The sequence below is a fragment of the Trichoderma harzianum genome (genome assembly GCF_003025095.1).
Source record: "Trichoderma harzianum CBS 226.95 unplaced genomic scaffold M431scaffold_3, whole genome shotgun sequence".
Lineage (NCBI taxonomy): Eukaryota > Fungi > Ascomycota > Sordariomycetes > Hypocreales > Hypocreaceae > Trichoderma > Trichoderma harzianum.
Window position 1 is genome coordinate 1020455 of NW_020209251.1, and position 18364 is coordinate 1038818.

Below are 18364 nucleotides of genomic sequence, written 5' to 3' on the forward strand. Positions count from 1 at the left end.
ACAGCCCCGTTCGAGAGGTGGTCTATCTCGATAGTCCGGATAGCGGATAAGTATGGGTTTCGAGGGGTCGGTGATTAGCCAAGAGCTACAACAATTCCGCAGGCACTGGTATTAGTTGTAGACGAGTTAGGCGATCAAGGCAAAGGAAGATGCTAAGGAAGTCTTAGATGCAAATGTTGCTGTTGATTCCGATTCCAGAGATTCGACTGTCGTGTCCTTGGCCAGACTTTATATATCTTCAACAAAAGATCCATGGCTCGCGCAATCCTCGGTATCGGGCCAATCCAAGCACATCATCGACCAAACGACCCAGAAACGTCTCCATACCTCCCCTGATACGTTTATTCCCGCTCGCGCCATCTCTCGGCATCCAGCAATCGCAAATTCATGCTGTGCCATTAGCTCCTGGGTGGGCATTAGTCATCGCTGCTATTCTATGGTGTTGCCCAGCTATCGCGGCCCGGTTTTCTCGTCCCTCCTACTAGTCTATCATGTATGAAATTTCCTAGCACAGCCTGTAAAACGAAAATTCAAGAGGGGTTGCTGAATAATTCAACCTTGATTTGATAATGAGAGGCGCGGCCATAGTTGCCCATCGCCTTACTCAGGCAATTTTTGCGGCGGTAAACCGGCTTTTAGCGCTCGCAAGTTTTCCCGAGCCCCATGGATCGATCGGATCTGATTTGATGTTTCTCGGCCGTCACTCCACACACTTTTCTGCGGTTGTGCCTGTGTATTCTTCGCGAGTCTTCTATGCTTATCCCTCGGCATATCCGCCCCTTCGCTCTCGCTTCTAGCCTAGAAGCCTAGAAATTCCTTCGTTCTCGCTTTCGACACGGCAACATCCGCATTTTAGGCGTTAAAGATGCTCAAGCCACAACAGCAGCGGACTTAATCCAAAGGGACGCATCCTCGTCTGTGATTGGTCCTTATGACTATCTTGTTCATTAATAATGATGACGTCGCTCACTTGTTTGGTCTCCCTTGCCTTAGAGAGGAATGCAAGTCGTCGCGTTTCGGACGCAAAGAATTATCCGATCTATATAAGCAGTTTGCCTTGTGAGCCGGGCCCGTTAGTTAATCGGATCAGGTCTAGATATGATCGGAATAATCTCCAATTCTATCACAGCTGCCACACGGACTTGTCCTGCCACCATGAGATGATTCGTACAAGAAATTACGTGCTCCCATCAACTCCTTGAGGCTTGTATTGATTCTTTCTTTAGCCAGGTCATTTCCATGCAAAGTAATGGCAAGTCTCGCTCGTAGTTATCAAGTTTAAGGCTGGCATCATGCGAAAGACATGTCGAATTGGACATTGGTAGTGAACAAATCAGCTCAACTTCATTTTACAGATCAAAACTCTTCCAAGGTTTGCCGGCCACGGCCAATCAAATCCAGCTTTTCAGCCGGCATCTCGAAGCCGGATCGCCGCACACTCCCGGATATAGGTGCAGACCCCTGATTGCCAAGACAGATAAGGAAGCGTATTAAAAATCCACATATGCGTACCTATGTAGCAATTCAATATCAAGATGTATTTGCCCACCAGATATTCAGCTATGCTGCTCCAGGCTGATCCTCGGCTCATCCCCAGACAAATGAAATCTAGACAATAAGCTCTCCCTGCCTGGCCTTGAAAGTGCGGGGAACCATGTACTCCAACCCGCCATGGAAGCACCATAGCCTGGCATCCAGCCAATAGCAACCGAACAAAGGCAAGCATCGGCCTCAATTGTTGCAACGGAAAGCCGGGTAAGATGCTCCGTAGTCATCATAGTACAAATCAGAGCCAAGGGTAGCATTGCGAGTCACCTCCTCATTTCCTTCAGTAAACAATCTGTGTCTTCTGCTCCTTGTCGTTACCTTGCTACTGCATCACATCTCAAGCACCGCCAAATCATCAACAGTCACCAAATTCACAGATCATCATGGAGCATGGCAACGTGAAAAGCTCATCTTCTTTGTTAAAGTACAGGGTGTTGGCTGGGGTATAGAATGTTACAAAAGAAAACCCAGACAAGCCAACCCCCAAAAAGCAGTTTGCGAAGAAAGCGCGATAAAATCCATCCCAAGCTTCTGAGCTTGTCGCCCAACTATCTTTTTTTCGAATCCTAGCCGACTAAACGGCTTCATACCGTAAGAGGGCCCTATATGTCTAAAAATATTCACAAGTCTATCAACATCCTTATTGACAACGCTAGTCTTCTTCTATGCACCATCCTACATCACCTGATTCACCATAGATGTGAATCTGGGAGTTTAAGCGTGGGTGGGCTTGAAGGTCCATCGGCTGTTCTCGCTGCCCTCAGCAAAGGGAACACCGAGCTCGAAGAGGCGGAGAACGACGGCGGAGAAGTCCTTGAAGAACAGGTCGTTGTCGGCAGCGTACTTCTCAACCCAAGGTCGGAAGGCCTTGTCAGTGGTCAGGACGTGGTCGGTGGGGAGCATCATCAGGGTCTTGGTGGTCTTGTCCTCGAGCTGCTTGGGACCGTCCCACTTCTTGTACTGCCACTTCTCCTCCAGCAGGAGCTTGTAGAAGTCGTTGGTCAGCATGGTGGGAGAGAAGGTCCAAGGACCCTCATAGCCAGATCGGTTGGAGTGGCATCGGCCAATGGCGTGGCCACCGCTGAGGGCGACAATCTCGCGGTCGTCGAAGCCCATGCGGTAGAAGATGTCACGCAGGTGCTTGGCGCCCTGGCTGGCGTCGGGGAGACGGCCATCGGGGGTGCAAGCAGCAGCCTCACCGTCACGGCGGCCAGGTCGGTAAGGGACAATGGGGCCGTGCATCTCCTGGATGGCGCAGACACCGCCGAGGATCCAGAGATCAGAGTAGGTGATCCAGGGGTACTTGGCTACAGGCTGATTGTTAGCACTCGACTCGACACCCAATGTTGCGCAAATGATGGAGAGACTACTCACCCTTGATAGGCTCGAGGAAGTCGCGAGCAGCAATCAGACCGGCGTTGGCACCGTGGTTGCTCTCGGGAGCGAATCGCATGGTAGCACCGTTACTGCCACCAGTCTTGGTCTCCTTGTCGTAGGTACCGCTGCAGTGCCATGCAAGACGGACCAGGACGGGGCCGTAGCTGCCATCGTCATAATCGGCATCGAGACGCTCGGCGATGTCGTTGTAGACCTTCTGGTAATCGGCCTGGGTGGGAACAAAGGTCTTGGAGGAGGCAGAGGCACCAGAGGTGAAGAACCAGATACCGAGACCACCGGCGGCGGCGGCAGCACCAAGGTACAGGAGAGAGGAGGATGACTTCTTCTCGGGCTCAGAAGAGTAGAAGCGGCGGCCCTGCTGGCGGAAAGCCTGTCGAGGGGCGGCAGCGAAGGTGCGGGTGGTTGTGCGGGTTGCCACGCGGGCAAACTGACGGGCAGAAGAGGCCATCTGAACAACGACACGAGGGAAACGTTAGCAAAGGCGTGAACGAGCAAACGCAATGGAAGGGTTGTATGGGCAGATAAGGCCAGCTTGGTGGTCAAGAGCCCAAAGACGCCTATCAGAGTCGAACCGAGCCTAAAGATACGCCCTTCTCTTTGCAAAGAAGAAGAAGAAGAGAAAACACAAACGGTATATCACTCACCTTGATGTGTGTGGGTTGAAGAGAATATGCCGAAGCAAGAAGGAGAGTAGGAAGTGTGAGGTGGGAGGGAGGGAGGCGGGATGTATATGAGAAAAAGGAAGGATGGAAGAGCGAAGAAGCGTCTCACTGCAGAGAGAGAAAGAACTGGATTAGAAAAGCACAAGCAACAGCGTTGGTGAACGGAAACGATGCAAATTGCCATCGCCTGAGTGGCCAGTCAAGTGTCGTGAGACCCGCACCCCCAGCGGAGCCCGCTCCACGTCCATCTTGCTGTTTGATATCGGTTTTAGAGCTATTGGGGGATAATACCAACGAGATGCTACGGAAGTGCTCGAAATTGCTGGCCTCGGTTGACACTAAAACTGGGGTGTGGTTATTTTGATAAGAACGCCACCATGCGCTGCTTTGAGTGGAAAAAAGGACCCCTCCTTGACAGCACGAAAAAAAAAAAAAAACTTCGATCAACAACTACCGCAGTATTAGGGGACCTCCCCGACCTGAGCCGCGCGGACAGCGAGCCGAACAGACATTTTAGCTCCCCCCTCGGCATATTATAACGTCAGTAGTAAGCATAGCTTGTAGAAGAAGGCAAAGGACCAGCTGGAACCGTGTGAATTCTTGTCGCTCCAGTCTTGCCGATGGGGCAAAGCCAAAACCTTCGCCCGATGTCGCAGTCAGCCAATGAGCGCTCTCAATTCATGCCGCAACTTGGTCCAAGATGCCGCATCATGCCATGTTAGATTTTCTCTACCCGGCTCCGTGCCGAACTCGATTTGCGGCTTCTGACAGCTTTTGCCGTGAGAAATACCGTTAAAACTGTAGATACTCACTCGTACATTCTCATACGCCTCGTAGCTACGAGTAATAGGTGGCGCTGAATTCCATCCCAGACACGCTGCCGCATTACCGCCCCTCTATTCCTATGGATTCTTATCCATTCTCGTATCGAGCTTGTCGAGGTCCCCCAGACCTCAGCTCGCATCTCACCATCCCACGGCTCGAGGTCGTCATCCCGCTCCGCTGCCTGATTTGGTCCAGTTCCGCGCGGAAAGCCGAGATAGCAAGCATTCCGCTGTGAGCGAGCCGTGGGGCTTTGATGGACGGGCTGCAACGATTACAGGTTGCCTCGCTTTTGCCTCGCTGACGCTTGTGCCTGACAAGGACCCTGAGAGACAACAAGCCGCCACTTTTGTAGCCCAAGCGATTGGTTGGACGGTTGGATGGATAGCATTTTTTAAGTGGACTGGTCGTAGAGGCTTTCTGTTTGCGGTATGCGTCGGCGAGCCACGTGGGTCCGGCCTGCTAACTACCGGTCCCTGGATTTCCCGCACTCCAGATACGGAGTCTTGTGCGCCTGTCATCAATGCCTCTCCATTACGTCTTCAAAGGCTATCAAGCGAAGGTCAGAAAAAGCGAGACCGCAAAATGAATACGTACATACATTCAGTAATATGAGCACTTAATAACCAGCTCGTAGAACGCCTATTTAGCCAACAACCCAACTTTAGTAGATAAATATAGTAGTTGTTGCTAGGAAAATAGGTATGAATATAATAGCAGTTACTGTACTAGAGATATATAGATAGGTATAATAGGGAAATGTAGATATAGCAGCTACTCCTTTTGTAGGCGTATGGTTCAACTCGTGGGTGTTCGAAACCTTCCCGGTCTCGGTTTTTCTGTCCTCCGCTTGGCTATGTATGTAAAGGTGACTAGAGTTATTTCGAATGGAGATCGGATCGAAATCTAACCCCATTTAGCGGACGGGGGTTTTTAATTTGTTTCTCATCGTACAAAGGTCTTGGTCTAGGAAGATCTGCCGTAAAATCAATCATGCGTGGTTTGGTGGCCTTGCTCCCTTCAAAGGCGGGATTGACTATCTGCGGTTCCCGTTGCGAGCGAAAAAATACAAATTCCCTACATTAAAACAAAGAAATCCTCATACCACTCGCGGCTCGCATCCAAATCTGTCTGCTAGCAAAATATGCCGCTCCTTATAGTGTCCAGCAAATGCGTATAGTACAACAACCATCCGCCATTTGAACGATGAAAACATCCTAATTTTGACGCCCCTCCAAAATGCCTATAAAAACCTGACATAGGCTGTCTGCAACATCTGTCCAAACTCCCGATACCCCGTCCTTGGCCTTGTCTAGTTGAAATCGGCAGCCCCTTGAGCTTCCGCATTTGGCTCCGGGTGAGCCTCGTAGAAATTCAGATATCTGATCTGGGCTTTGCGCTTGCTGGCTTCATCGAGCTCGCCAAGGGATGCTCCGTTCTCCTTGGCGCCACTTCCACTTTTAGACGCGGTCGAAACAGACACAGGCCTATGAGTAAGTGTTAGCTGGATTCCTTCAGTCTCTTGGGGGATCGCATGCTGAACGGACCCAAACATCTGTCTATCCACAGTCAGGAACTCCTTCATGGCATCCTTGCCGCCGCGTTGCATCAGGAAATTCATGTAAACTTGAGCCAGCTCCCGTTTGACGGGGTTGGGCAGCCGGCTTCTGCTACGGAACTCGTCAAAGACATGCTTGACGCGCTCCGTCTGGTCCGTTTCGCCTTCCTTGCCCTCAGGGCTTTGCTCAAGCTCCAGCTGGAACCACTTGTCCCAGAAAATTCTGCTATCAGCATACCACTGCACATTCTTGAGGAATACTGCTCGGGCTTCTTCAGTAGAGTTCTTGCCCTTCCATAGCAGCATGGCCCATTCGGCCACCAGTGCAGCCTTCGTGTACAGGTCAACGGTGGGAGCATCAATCTGGTCCTTGAGGACCTGGATGGCAGCCTCGGCGCCGTTCTGGCGACGCTCGAGGTTAGCCCAAGAAACAATGACTTCCACACAGTCTGGAAGCTTCATAAGGATGGCGGCGTGGATGTCAAGTGCAACGCCCACGCGACCACAGCTCTCCTCAAAGTAGGCCCACTGCATGCGAATGCCGGGCCGGCTGATGGGCACAAACAGCGTCGACGCACGAATATAGATGTTGCGGACTTCCTCCTCCTTTCCGGGCTGCTCCGCCATCCACCGGGCGTACCGGTACCAGAACTCGTCGTAGAAGGCGCAGGTGACGAGGCATCGTTCATACAGGGACACGACTCTGCTAAAATCACCCTCGCTCTCCTCAAAGTCCAGGTACTTGCGCCAGTTGTTAAGCTGGCTGTGCTCAAGCTCCGTCACGTGAAAGTACGGTCGCTTGTTCTCGGATTCGTATGTCCAGCGCTTTGATACCTCGTTCTGCGTCTGAGTGAAGACTTCGTAGTACATGGCGTCAATCTTGGCTCGAACATCCCGCTCAATCTCCAATTCCGGTCGCGGAGCACCGCCGTAGGCTGCCGCTTCCGCCGCAACCTCGGCCTGGAATTTCGACAGCGTATCTGCCGGCACAACCTCCGCAAGAGGCTGGGTGTGGGACAGGTTTCGGAACCGCTCATAGTAGCGAGCATACTGATGCAGGGGGATGCGAATGATGCGAGCATGGATGGCGAAGATGCGATCTTGGGCCTCTTGCCGTTCTTCGTACTCAATGTACTTGTCCCAAAAGGGGTGAGCGAGGAAATCTAGCCCAACAAAGGTGGCTCCGCGCTCAAAAAGCCTGCGTGGTCCTGTCAGCAAAACAAATTCCATCGGGGGTAGGGTTAGGCGATTATGGGAACAGAGAGGGTCAGTACACAAAGGGGTGGTGGCCATTTGGGAGTGCAGAAATCGAATTCTACGTCCCTAGAGGGGACAACGGTAGGAGCACGACGCAATGTTTATGGGACGAAGAGTACACATCAACAAAGTCTGGGATAAAGAGTGAGAGATAGATCCCGCTAGGATGGGGGCCGCTGTGGCATATCTCACCATCAGACACGGTCGATAGTGAGCAGCAGAGCTCGTGACAGGTGGGCAGCCGAAATCATGGTGCTTTGAGCGCGATACTGCATTGGTAGAAGTCGTTATGGGGAAGGAAAAAGTGCCCTGAATACTTACTCTCTGACCAGCGTGGGGTCATGCGTCGTCTCCATTTTGAAAGAGCAGTAGTCGGTCCAGAGATCGACCGAGTTGGTTATGCTGGCACAACCTCGCTCATAGACCTAGGTTTGGTGTCGTTAGCGGTGTGTCGCAACAACCACACGATAAGGGAGAGCAGCGCACCATTTCAGCCGATTCCGGTCCAGCAATATTGAATTCGAGATCAGCATATTTCTTCCAGTACCCAAAAAAGAGCGGGAACTTGAGCAGAAGTCGGTCGTAGGCATCGCGGACGGTGGAGAGCGCCTGAGGGCTCGAGTTTCGGTTGAGACCGCCGTCGAGAGCTTCGCAAGCCTTAATCAGGCCCTCCCAGCTCTCAAAGTTGTCTGGGTTCGCCTCCTAAGCCGGGATAATCGGTTAGCAGCCAGATGGTACGGGCCAACATGAGACAGTTGGGCGGCAGCGACCGATTGACGGAGCAGGCTGACATACCGTTTCAGCAACGAATTTGCGAACCGACGCGTACTCCTCTTCAGAGCCGCCAAAACTGTTGAAATCGCTCATGGAAGGATATTTTGAAGACGCGATTGAAGGTGAGACAAAATGAATACAGGCGTCAGGAAGCTTCCAAGGCGCGGGTTAGAGCTGTTGCAAGCGCAAAGTGTAAAGGTGAATAGTGCAAAGATGGAGGGAGAGCAGCGTTTCGAGAGAAGGTAGGGGCTTGAAGGCGAGGCTGGGGAGGCCCGCTCTGATTGGTCCAAAAATCCCCAAGGAGCACGGGAGTCAGCAAGATCAACAGGTACTTGTTGCCAAGGTCACGAGCCTCGTATTGGCGGTGGGGCTTGCAACGCATTGCCGGAGCAAAATTACCTTGCGCGCAGGTACTGGCGTGTGCTTGGCAGCAAATCAGCGTAAAGAAAGCTTGGAGCGCTCAGCTAGCGCGCGTTGCTGAGTAAGCTGCCGAGGAACAGGTTTTTTATTCACAACGGGGGCGTTTTGCAAAATCCTTTTTTTTCCTTTTCCATACATGGCCAATGATGATTCCCAAATTAAATTATGATAGGAAGAGAATGAACGCTCTCCATTCATGGCGAGCATGATCTCAAACAGAATCTGAGGTCTGACAGTCTTTGGACGTCTTTTATTTCTTTTCGTTTTGAGCTGTTCTTTTGCAGCGAGGCTGTCAATTTTGCCGCCCTGCCATAGCACCTATACTCTCGATTCTTTACTTCAAAAGACAATTACTAGACAATACGTTGAGCAACACTGCGCTTGAAGCAGAATAGAGTCATCTCTGTTTGCATGTGCTTAGCAGCAACGTCTATGTTCTGTTTTAACTGTAGTCTCTCACCCAACGCGTTGCCAAAGATTGTATATATGGAATAAGATGCGAGCTGTGATATTACCAGGTGCCTGGCATTACGTAGTATCTACCCTAACAGTTCACAATTCATTATCCTTAACCGCAATCATCATAAATTATTTCATATTGCCTCCTTTGAGACATTGTTTGTGCTTCCAATCTCTATCTAGCAGTATTATGGAGGTTTAGGTTAGATAGAATTCCATGCCGCTCTACAGATGGTAATAGGGTGGGTTGGGCCCTTGTATTTCGTGATTTACACAGACTTTCCCTCAACGCCTATGGTGTCTATCTCCATTGCTTGGCAGTCCAGCATGTGTAATTATTCCATAAAATCGTTTCACTCTACGTGCTGCTGTTTTTTTCTGTCCTTTGAATAGGGAATGGAGAGACCAAATCGAGGCGCAAGGCTGACAGTATCAAAAAGCATTGCCTCCGCACCGATAAAGTGAGCCACTTTGATAGCTCAGCTGCGCCAAAGGTAAGCTCCTAGCCGAATGTCACCAATGACATAGCGCGCTACAACAACTGCCGACAACCACCGCACAACAACAGCCATCTCAGCTCGAGAAACACAATTGCTTACGAAGAGAAAAACCAAAGAGGGAGCGCAAACCCGCCAAAGACAGCTGCAAGGCGAGGCCCGCGATCGCTCCACTCAATTGCCAGGAGACCATGGATCAACAGGGACCCTAAGTCCGCTTGCTTCCTGCTCTGAGCCCCCCTGCACGCCCAACTTGGCGCTTGATGCCACGAGTTCATCACCATCATGGACAATCCGCCGGGCTCGTGGAGCGCGCAAGCTCCTGCGCCTGAGAAGTCGAGCGAGCTGTTCATCCGCGACTATCCGCACCGGTCCATCGCCATTGTGTCGTCGTCTCATGCCCTGATCCTGCGCTACAGCTCGTCGGCGAGCGAGGCGTTTGGCAGCGGCTCTCCTGTTTCGCTGCCGTCCAGCAAGCCGCGCGGAGGCGAGAATGCGGCTGCCAAATGCATGGTGGAATTTTCTCCTATATCCAAGAAGCTATTGAAAGACTACCGTCCGCTGACGTCGCGGCCTGTGTACGGCACCTTGGGCCTGATTGCAATCAATGGAGAAGTGTTCCTCTCCGTCATCACTCATGCCGTCAGGGCCGCAACCGTCCGGCCCGGCGAGACCGTGGAGCGGATTGCGAGTGTGGATTTTTACTGTCTGAGCAGCGCTGACTACGACGATGTTGTGCCTCTGGAGTCGCTGGATGATTCATCGGATGTGTTTGGGTATAACTCATCGTCGCCTTACAGCCAAGGGCTGAGTCGGAGAGAGGTGGCCGTTGAGCATCCATGTCATGACTTGCGCAGGCTGCTCAGCAACGGGTCCTTTTACTACAGCACGGATTTCGACCTCACCAACAGAGTACAAGACCGGTATGGCCTACACAGAGCGCGCTGAGCTGGTGACTTGAGCTGACTTGTAGTTGTAAGGCCGATTAACTCAAACTCCTTTGAGATAGACAACTTTGACGACACCTACCTGTGGAACTCCTTCATGATCAGCCCGTTGGTTCAATTTCGCTCTCGGTTGATGCCCCAGGAACGTGAGGCGCTGGATTCATCACGCATCCTCACGTCTGCCATCCGTGGCTTTTGTAAGACTATGACCATCCCACAGAGCTCGTCGCCCTTGAAGGCATCCAGGAGTGGCATGCCGTCCTTTTTGACACTGATTTCACGACTGTCGTGCCGGCGGGCAGGCACCCGTTTCAACGCAAGAGGTATGGATGACAATGGCAATGTTGCAAACTTTGTCGAAACAGAGACAACGTTCTGGTCTCCTACGGGTGTTTTATTTTCCTATGCGCAGGTTCGAGGGTCGGTACCAGTCTTTTGGGAACAAGCGGCAGATCTGATCCCTGGCCGTCAAAAAATCACCATTACTCGACCGCTGGATGCGACGCAGCCCACATTCAACAAACATTTCGAGGATCTTGAGCAATCTTATGGTGCCGTTCATGTGGTTAACCTCTTGAGCGAAACTAAGCCGGGCGAAGTCGAACTTGCGACCATGTATCGGGAGTGCATCAGACGCTCCCCCTTGAGTCGGCCTGGCCAACACCAGTCCGAGGATCACGCATTGCTACGTGAGACACATTACGACTTTCACGCGGAGACCAAAGGGCCGGCAGGATACGAGGCTGCGCGCGGGATCCGCCGATACATTGAGAATTCTGCCGATGGCTTCGCTTACTACTTAGCTGAGGGCCATAACGATTCCGGCGAGAGGGGTGGTGAACGCATGGTGGTGGTACTTCAACAAGAGGGTGTCTTTCGCACCAATTGCTTGGATTGTCTGGATCGAACAAATCTGATCCAGACTTTGATCTCCCAAATGGCCGTCGAGGCATTCTTGGGTCATCGAGGAGAATTTGCAGCTTCTGATTTCTGGATGAGGCACTCTAGCCTTTGGGCTGATAACGGTGATGCCCTCTCCAAGACTTATGCTGGAACCGGAGCTTTGAAGACTTCCTTTACAAGACACGGGAAAATGTCACTGTCCGGCGCAATGGCAGACTTGCGAAAGTCTGCTCAGCGTATCTATCACAACAACTTTATAGATCCATCCAGACAAATTACCATTGACATGCTGCTTGGCCTCTTGGTCGGGCAAGCCCCCGTTCATCTGTTCGACCCCATTAGCGACTACGTTTCGATGGAGTTGACGAAGAGAAGCGAAGAGTTTACGTCGTTCAAGAATATCAGTATCTGGGTTGGCACGTTCAACCTGAACGGACGTACGGAAGGCATTGACCACGACCTATCGCCATGGCTATTCCCGCCTTCACTTGGGTCATCACAACCAGAGATATTTGTTGTTGCGTTTCAGGAGATAGTTGAGCTGAGCCCACAACAGATTATGAACAGCGACCCAACCAGAAAAGGCCTTTGGGAATCAGCCGTCAAACGAGCTCTGAACCAGCGACAAGCCAGTCTAGGAGGACATAAATATGTCTTGTTGCGGAGTGGACAACTCGTGGGAGCGGCGCTGTGCATCTTTGTAAAATCATCCTCCCTTGATCATATTAAGAATGTCGAAGGAAGTGTCAAGAAAACAGGTTTGTCCGGGATGGCCGGGAATAAGGGAGCTGTTGCTATTCGATTTGATTATGCAAACACCCATATATGCTTTGTGACGGCGCATTTGGCGGCAGGATTCTCCAATTACGATGAACGAAATCGAGATTATGCAACGATTCACGGTGGCCTAAGATTTCAGAGGAATCGAGGAATCGAGGATCATGGTATGTCATTCTGTCTAAGCTGGAAGAGATGATACGGGGAAAAAAAAGAAAGGCTGTTGAAAGCTAACTCATGCAACTAGATGCCATAATTTGGCTTGGGGATTTCAATTATCGCATCGGGCTCAGTTCAGAGGTTGTCCGCGGCTTGGTGAAGAAACGAGACCTGCAAACCATGTACGAAAATGACCAGCTGAATTTACAAATGGTGGCTGGGCTCGCGTTCCAATTCTATTCGGAAGCTCGTATTAGCTTCATGCCTACTTATAGATTCGACATTGGAACCGAAGTATACGATACCTCGTAAGCAAGCGCCCCCTCCCCCCTTCTCCCAGCCAAACACCTATCTAGTTGTACTGACAGACCTGTAGTGAAAAGGCAAGAATACCAGCCTGGACAGACAGAGTATTAAGAAAGGGAGCCATTCTCCGCCAAACGGCGTATGATTCGGCACCACTATTGTTCTCAGACCACAGGCCCGTTTACGCTACATTTGATTGCCGAGTTAGCCTCATTAACGAGGCTCAAAGAAACGCCATCAGCCATGAGTTGTATGATCGGCGTAAGATTGAAGTTGGAGACTCGGCGGCACACGGAGATGGAGAAGACACAGAAGATGAAGACTTGATTGGATACGACGCAATCGAGCCAGGTCTGCCACCGGCAAGCTCAGACCGTCAAAAATGGTGGCTCGACAATCGACAGCCGGCTCGAGCACAGATACCTATACCTAGTGGGCGAGACGGCCAGCAGATGGCTCTGAATCCAAACCGCCCATCAAATCCTTTCGGTCAGGGCGAAGAATTAGACTGGATATCGGTTTCGCGGTCGTCACCAGGGGCGTCCCTTTCTAGCATATCCAGCTCGCCGTATGAAAAGGTTATGCCTCCGAGGGGGATGATTTCAGCTGGGCCTGGTGGACCTAGGAAGCTGCCTCCCCAATATGACCCGGCCACTCTCCCTGCCCAAGTGGGACGAATGAAGATTGGAGACGGTGATAGCACGCGGAGTGCTCACGGAGACAGGTCTGGGGCGGCTCCTCCTCCTCCGCCACCTCGCCGTTCAGCGACAACTTTGGACATGGGTTCAAATACAGGGCTGGGCATCAAGTCAGCGAGTTCGACCTCCCTGGGGGCAATTGGAGGAGCTGATAGAGCAGGGACGCAACCACTGTGGATACAGCCTCGACCGGCCTCCTCAGCTTCTCAGACATCGCAGCTGTCTCAGCAGCTGAAAGCTGGGAAGCCTGCGCCGCCCGTGGCGAAGAAGCCGGCACACCTGCTGTCCACATCCCCAGCTTCAACATCGTCGTTAACATCAGGAGGCGGACGCAGCCATCCTGTACATGGCGGCGATGATTTCCACCCGCCGCTGCCCGCTCGCGCTTCAACGATGGTTGCAAAACCAGATGATGTGCAGTGGCAGACGCGATCGGCAATCTCGACTACTGGAGAAAAGCCCGTTGCACCGCCCAAACCTCCGTTGAATGTGGGCATGAACGCAACTGCAAGCACAAATACAAGGGTGGCGGCTAGAGGACCTCCCACCTTGCCACAGCGATCAAGACAGGCAAACCAAGGCCCCGTGGACCTTTTAGATTCATTGAATGAAGGAGGAGAGGAAGAGATGGGAGGCTGGGAGACATTGCAGCCAAGTGCAGCATAGAGGAAACAAAAAAGAAGAAGGTGCCATGATTTGCCTCTTACTGAATATACATGAATACAACTCTAGGGCACCTACCGCCTTGCTACGCTTGATGTTGACCGTGAAAGTTATGTGATCATCTAGGAATACTTGGAACCTTACAGACATGGCAGCATGCCAGGGCGTCCATCACATGGCTGGTGTCGCATGTACACCAGCACCAGCAAGCGAGGAGCTTCATGTGGAGTGCCCTGTTCCCTGCCCTCCAATCTCGACGAACCAAAGACAGTTTGCTGTCATCTTGTGGCTCAGGCGAATCAAGAGGCTGTGCGGTTCATTTTCGTGCCTTGCGTGCTCATCACAGTCTCTCTGTGTCACTCGGCATCCCAGCGTGGTACACCCAAACGGGATCACTTCGTGCAAAGCCGTTGATCACACCACCCAAACGGGGGACGACAGGAGAAAAAACGAACCGGTATTTCCTCCCACTAAGCGACAAGCGTTCTTCCTCCTACTCAAGCGACAAAGCTTCCAGACGCTAATGCGTCGTGGACGATCCATATAATCGAAGGTCGATGACACCCAACCAGATGCCGAAGCGGCTGTTTGTCCCATTTTCTAGCGCAAGCCGCGGCCAGTTCAAGTTCGCTGGTACGGTGTATGTAGGCGGACGGCAGTACCGGTATTGCAAGTCACGCAGGAGATTCAATTCCTATAGGCTGACGGTAGTATTGACTTGTAGGTCACGCAAGAGATTCATTCCTATAGGCTGACGGTAGTACTTGTAAGTCGGCGGTTGAGATTCCCGCGCCGGTTTGTTTGCCTCGCTACCAAGTTACACCACTTTTTATGCCTTGTTTGCATCACGGGAGGAGGGGGGAGATGAAGGTGTGCCATGTGGTGAATCGGATTTGGCTCGTGACCGCCAGCCGACGGTGTTGGAAAAAAAAAAAGGGAGGGTGGAATTTTGTGAGACATTTTTGCTGTGCGTCAATCCATTGGCAGAGAGAGAGAGGTAGAGGTATTTTGGCACGTCCCATGTTATTTCGGGGACGATGCCGATATTTGTCCATCGTCAGCCCTGCCCTTACTCGCCGCCGCCCGCGTCTATTTGTAGAAACAAGCAGCAACACGGGCCAAGGATTGATTGCTCAATCTCATTAATTATACGATACGACGGGCTGGGGAGAAGAGAGATACAGTGACTTGCAGGGCTTTCGCACGGCAGATTAAAAACAGTCCGGCGCGAAGGGAAGGATTCGATGTTCCCTGTTCCCCGTTGCTCATCAACCGGCTAGCCGACTTGGCGCGAAAGCGAAAGGCATTGAAAGCCGCGATGTCGTCAAGCCCCGACTTAGCAGCGAACGGAGCACACGACTATTCGGCTACTTGGGGGGGCGGCTAATGGGTTTGGCTCGGTGATGAATTCTGAATCGTCGTCGAAGAGCGGCTGGTGGCGATACCATTCCGCTCAGGTCTTAGCAGGCCCGAGTCGGAGTACTCCGAGGAGGTGCAAGCTTCCACCGGATCGGATGGCAATCAAGAATTTGGCTGGATCGAGTCGAGACTTTGATACTGTACGGCGATCCCATTAACCCAATTGATGACGATCCATGGATTGTCCGATGCGGCACAGAAGCCGAGAGAGCGAGAGAGCGAGAAGTGTGTTGAGAGTCAGAGTCAGCAGCAGCCCACCACCTCTCTCCGGCATTTGGACGGAGAAGAAAAGAAGAAAAAGAACATTGAATATGGCGACATTACAGTACTAGGTAAGCAACATACTGTATGTACGAGTACTTGGACTGCAATATACATCGAGGCACGCTACAGATCATCACCAGGCCGTGCTCAATTTAAACGGCCGAGACATTAATGGAAATCAAACTCCTTTCAATCCCTTGCAAGGCCGGCTCCCCACAGCACACGGCCGGGTACTTGCCTGTACCTGCGCACATGTGCACCTCCAGCACTCAACTCAACTGCTACAGTACATTACAGTGCAATCAAATACCTACAGCGGCCGAACCGTCCCTGAAGGTGACTGGCTCACATGCCTTGCCGCCACCTGCGATCAGCCCAGCCATCCAACCCACCCTGAATCTCCCCCAGAGCCCAGCGTCCACTAGCGACTCCGACCACTGAAACCGCCCCTGCGCCGCTCCACTTTCCGGCCCTGTTCCCTGTCTAGCGCCACTGCTCTTGTCTCTCTTCCCTCCCTCCCTCATATTAGTGCTAGTGCCCTTCGGTTCACTTCAACGATGGACGGTATTTTTTCTTCATCTTGTCTTGTTTCTTCCCCCCGGCTCGTATTTCTATCCTGCAAGCCAACCATTCTGATCTCACGCACGCACACGACCTTATTATTTTCATTTCCTCCTCCTTTTTCTTCTTCTCTGAAACCTCTTCTCTGATCCTCCTTTGTGCCACCCGCAACTGGCAAAAAGGAAGCCCGCTCGCCTGCGTCTTATTCATTCCTACTCCAGCTCCCCGGTGGAGCTTCATCGGCCGCTCACCAGTAACAAGCCGCCAAACCTGTCCCAAGTGGCGCTACGAGATTTCCTTTGCATTACGGGATTTCCTCTTTTCGGCCTCCACCCGCAGAAGCGAGGTTAATAAAACAAACGGACAGACGGAATCCCTCCCGCTGCAGCTCTTTTTTGGTAATACTCGTACCGGAGAGAAGACAAGACGAACGACACGAGAAACGGCAAAAAGGCGCAGCTGTTTCCATTCGGAGCGTTCCGAAGCCACCGTTCGTTCGGCTTGACACTTCCCTGCTATCACTATTATCTTTATTTCTTTCCACCCCTCCCTCGCCTCAGGTCTTTTTTTATTTTAATTCCTGGTACCCTGTCGACGTCACCAACGCCATCGAGAGATTACCTGGTGGGGGAAGCTCGTTTTGATCCTCCCAGAATTAGCAAGGGTTGGCATGAACAGCTGCCTTAAGGGGAAGCGATAACGACGTTATTTTTTATTACGCGCCGCTGGTGTTAATCTGGGCAAGGGAGATCTTGGGGCTTGTGAATCGTCGAACTAGAAACAGAGTCGATCTGTTTTTTTTTTATCCGGCCGCGACAAAAGTTCGACTGCTACAAAGGACCGACACTGCTAGTATACGAGCCAATTCACCGGCGTCGTCTGGCCAATACGCGCTCTTGTCAACTCCCAATTGCGTCGCCGATTTCAAAACTCCTCACCTCGATTATACCGCAAATAATACCCATTACCAAGTAATACCGCAGAAATAGCAGCAACGACAACACTACCACCAACAACAAAAACTACCTCGACGTCAACCGATCCAATGGCGGCTTTCAACCTGGGATTGGTCGAAGCCGTCACGACAATGGACGGCCTACCAGATTCTCCCTCCTTCCCCCTCATCTCCGCCTCCAAGCAGAATCGCATCATGATCTGGCGCGACGAGGTCGTGTCGGCATCCGCCTCATATACCGCCGCCAGCAACTATTCCGCTCCCTCACTCGTCACCACAACCACCGCGTCCTCTGCGTCCCTCACGCCCTCCGAGCTCGCCACCATGTCGCGCAGCTCACGGCTGTGGCACAAGGTCAAGACGCAGTTTACGGGAAAACGCCGCACCAGCGTGACAGCAGCCAATGCTGACCTGCCGGACTTTATGATGCCCCCCCGGAAGGGCGAGTGTACGCGAACAGCCATGTATCAGACCCTGCGGCCGGGATTTCCCATCAAGCCATACACTGGCGAGGACGAGGTGCAGAGCAGCAACGGTCACGGACGAGGTCTTTGGGATAAGCAGAAGAGATTGCTTAGAGCATCCAGACTATTGAGCGAACACCATTAGACAATGGAGGATTACTCTGCAAGAAAGTAAAAACCGAAAAACAACAAAAAAAGGTTCTTTGACTTCTTCAACTCATAGCCCTCAAACTACACTAGAGGACTGCTGCCTCACATTGACGACGAAAACGACTTCGAGACGACTCTCATCACCTCCGTTTTACACCATCCGAGAATCGAGATGGGCATACACATAATATAACGCTGGCATGTTTTTAATAGGTAATTACAGGGGAAAGCGATCTATTTTATACCACACAACCAACCTCATACTGGTCACATCTAATCTCTTTCCTTTTGTCTACTTGTGCTTTTTTCTGCTTTTTTTGCTTTTTCGGAGTGCATGGGTGGAGAGAGGTGCGGATTTTGTGTATGTTGTCGGATTTTGCTTTTTATACTAGAAGGCTTTGTCTGTTTTGTTCTTTTAAAGATTCCCACAATACTTTGGTATGCATAAAATAAAATATTTAAAATTAACCTTACTGCAACTGTTCATACTCTCTTCCGTAATGTGAGTTGTCGATTTCAATCCCAGGGTCTCGCTTTTTCTTCTTTTTGTAAGTCAGTCTTTCTTACAAGGTTTCCCTGCAATGGCGTTTTTTGTACGGAGTAAGATGCCAAGAAATTATTCCCGAGGAGATACGATGGATTGCACCATCCCAACAAACCCTTCCAAAGCAGCTTCTTTTTTTCTGCCCTGACGTAAACCCCT

The 18364-nt window shown here is 51.5% G+C and overlaps 7 protein-coding genes across 7 annotated transcripts; 5 read left to right on the plus strand and 2 right to left on the minus strand.

Annotated features, from left to right (window-relative positions):
* The first annotated feature begins 50 nt into the window (after positions 1–50).
* Positions 51–542, plus strand: M431DRAFT_345458 (hypothetical protein). Its single transcript, XM_024914444.1, has one exon. It carries the CDS (start codon positions 168–170, stop codon positions 483–485), a length of 318 nt encoding a protein of 105 aa, XP_024777287.1. The 5' UTR covers positions 51–167; the 3' UTR covers positions 486–542.
* Positions 543–924: 382 nt separating this feature from the next.
* On the plus strand, positions 925–1599 carry M431DRAFT_517253 (hypothetical protein). Its single transcript, XM_024920325.1, has one exon. The coding sequence runs from the start codon at positions 954–956 to the stop codon at positions 1200–1202; it is 249 nt and encodes an 82-aa protein (XP_024777288.1). The 5' UTR covers positions 925–953; the 3' UTR covers positions 1203–1599.
* A 663-nt stretch (positions 1600–2262) lies between these two features.
* M431DRAFT_479191 (class II peroxidase) lies at positions 2263–3394 on the minus strand (the record flags this gene model as incomplete). The annotated part of the gene is made up of 2 exons (XM_024915746.1): positions 2263–2855; positions 2923–3394. The coding sequence occupies 2 exons, from the start codon at positions 3392–3394 to the stop codon at positions 2263–2265; spliced, it is 1065 nt and encodes a 354-aa protein (XP_024777289.1).
* A 2348-nt stretch (positions 3395–5742) lies between these two features.
* M431DRAFT_479192 (hypothetical protein) lies at positions 5743–8112 on the minus strand (the record flags this gene model as incomplete). Its single annotated transcript, XM_024915747.1, has 4 exons — positions 5743–7186; positions 7567–7670; positions 7732–7947; positions 8041–8112. 4 exons carry the CDS (start codon positions 8110–8112, stop codon positions 5743–5745), a joined length of 1836 nt encoding a protein of 611 aa, XP_024777290.1.
* Positions 8113–9680: 1568 nt separating this feature from the next.
* Positions 9681–13851, plus strand: M431DRAFT_491848 (hypothetical protein; the record flags this gene model as incomplete). Its single annotated transcript, XM_024916941.1, has 4 exons — positions 9681–10318; positions 10376–12189; positions 12270–12489; positions 12558–13851. 4 exons carry the CDS (start codon positions 9681–9683, stop codon positions 13849–13851), a joined length of 3966 nt encoding a protein of 1321 aa, XP_024777291.1.
* Positions 13852–17137: 3286 nt separating this feature from the next.
* Positions 17138–17656, plus strand: M431DRAFT_479194 (hypothetical protein; the record flags this gene model as incomplete). The annotated part of the gene is made up of 1 exon (XM_024915748.1): positions 17138–17656. The coding sequence occupies one exon, from the start codon at positions 17138–17140 to the stop codon at positions 17654–17656; it is 519 nt and encodes a 172-aa protein (XP_024777292.1).
* A 102-nt stretch (positions 17657–17758) lies between these two features.
* On the plus strand, positions 17759–18115 carry M431DRAFT_345664 (hypothetical protein). Its single transcript, XM_024914445.1, has one exon. The coding sequence runs from the start codon at positions 17862–17864 to the stop codon at positions 18051–18053; it is 192 nt and encodes a 63-aa protein (XP_024777293.1). The 5' UTR covers positions 17759–17861; the 3' UTR covers positions 18054–18115.
* Positions 18116–18364: the final 249 nt, after the last annotated feature.

Excerpts from the sequence above, each read along its gene's own strand:
- M431DRAFT_345458 (XM_024914444.1), top strand. The coding sequence starts at position 168 with ATGCAAATGTTGCTGTTGATTCCGATTCCAGAGATTCGACTGTCGTGT.
- M431DRAFT_517253 (XM_024920325.1), top strand. The coding sequence starts at position 954 with ATGATGACGTCGCTCACTTGTTTGGTCTCCCTTGCCTTAGAGAGGAAT.
- M431DRAFT_345664 (XM_024914445.1), top strand. The coding sequence starts at position 17,862 with ATGTTTTTAATAGGTAATTACAGGGGAAAGCGATCTATTTTATACCAC.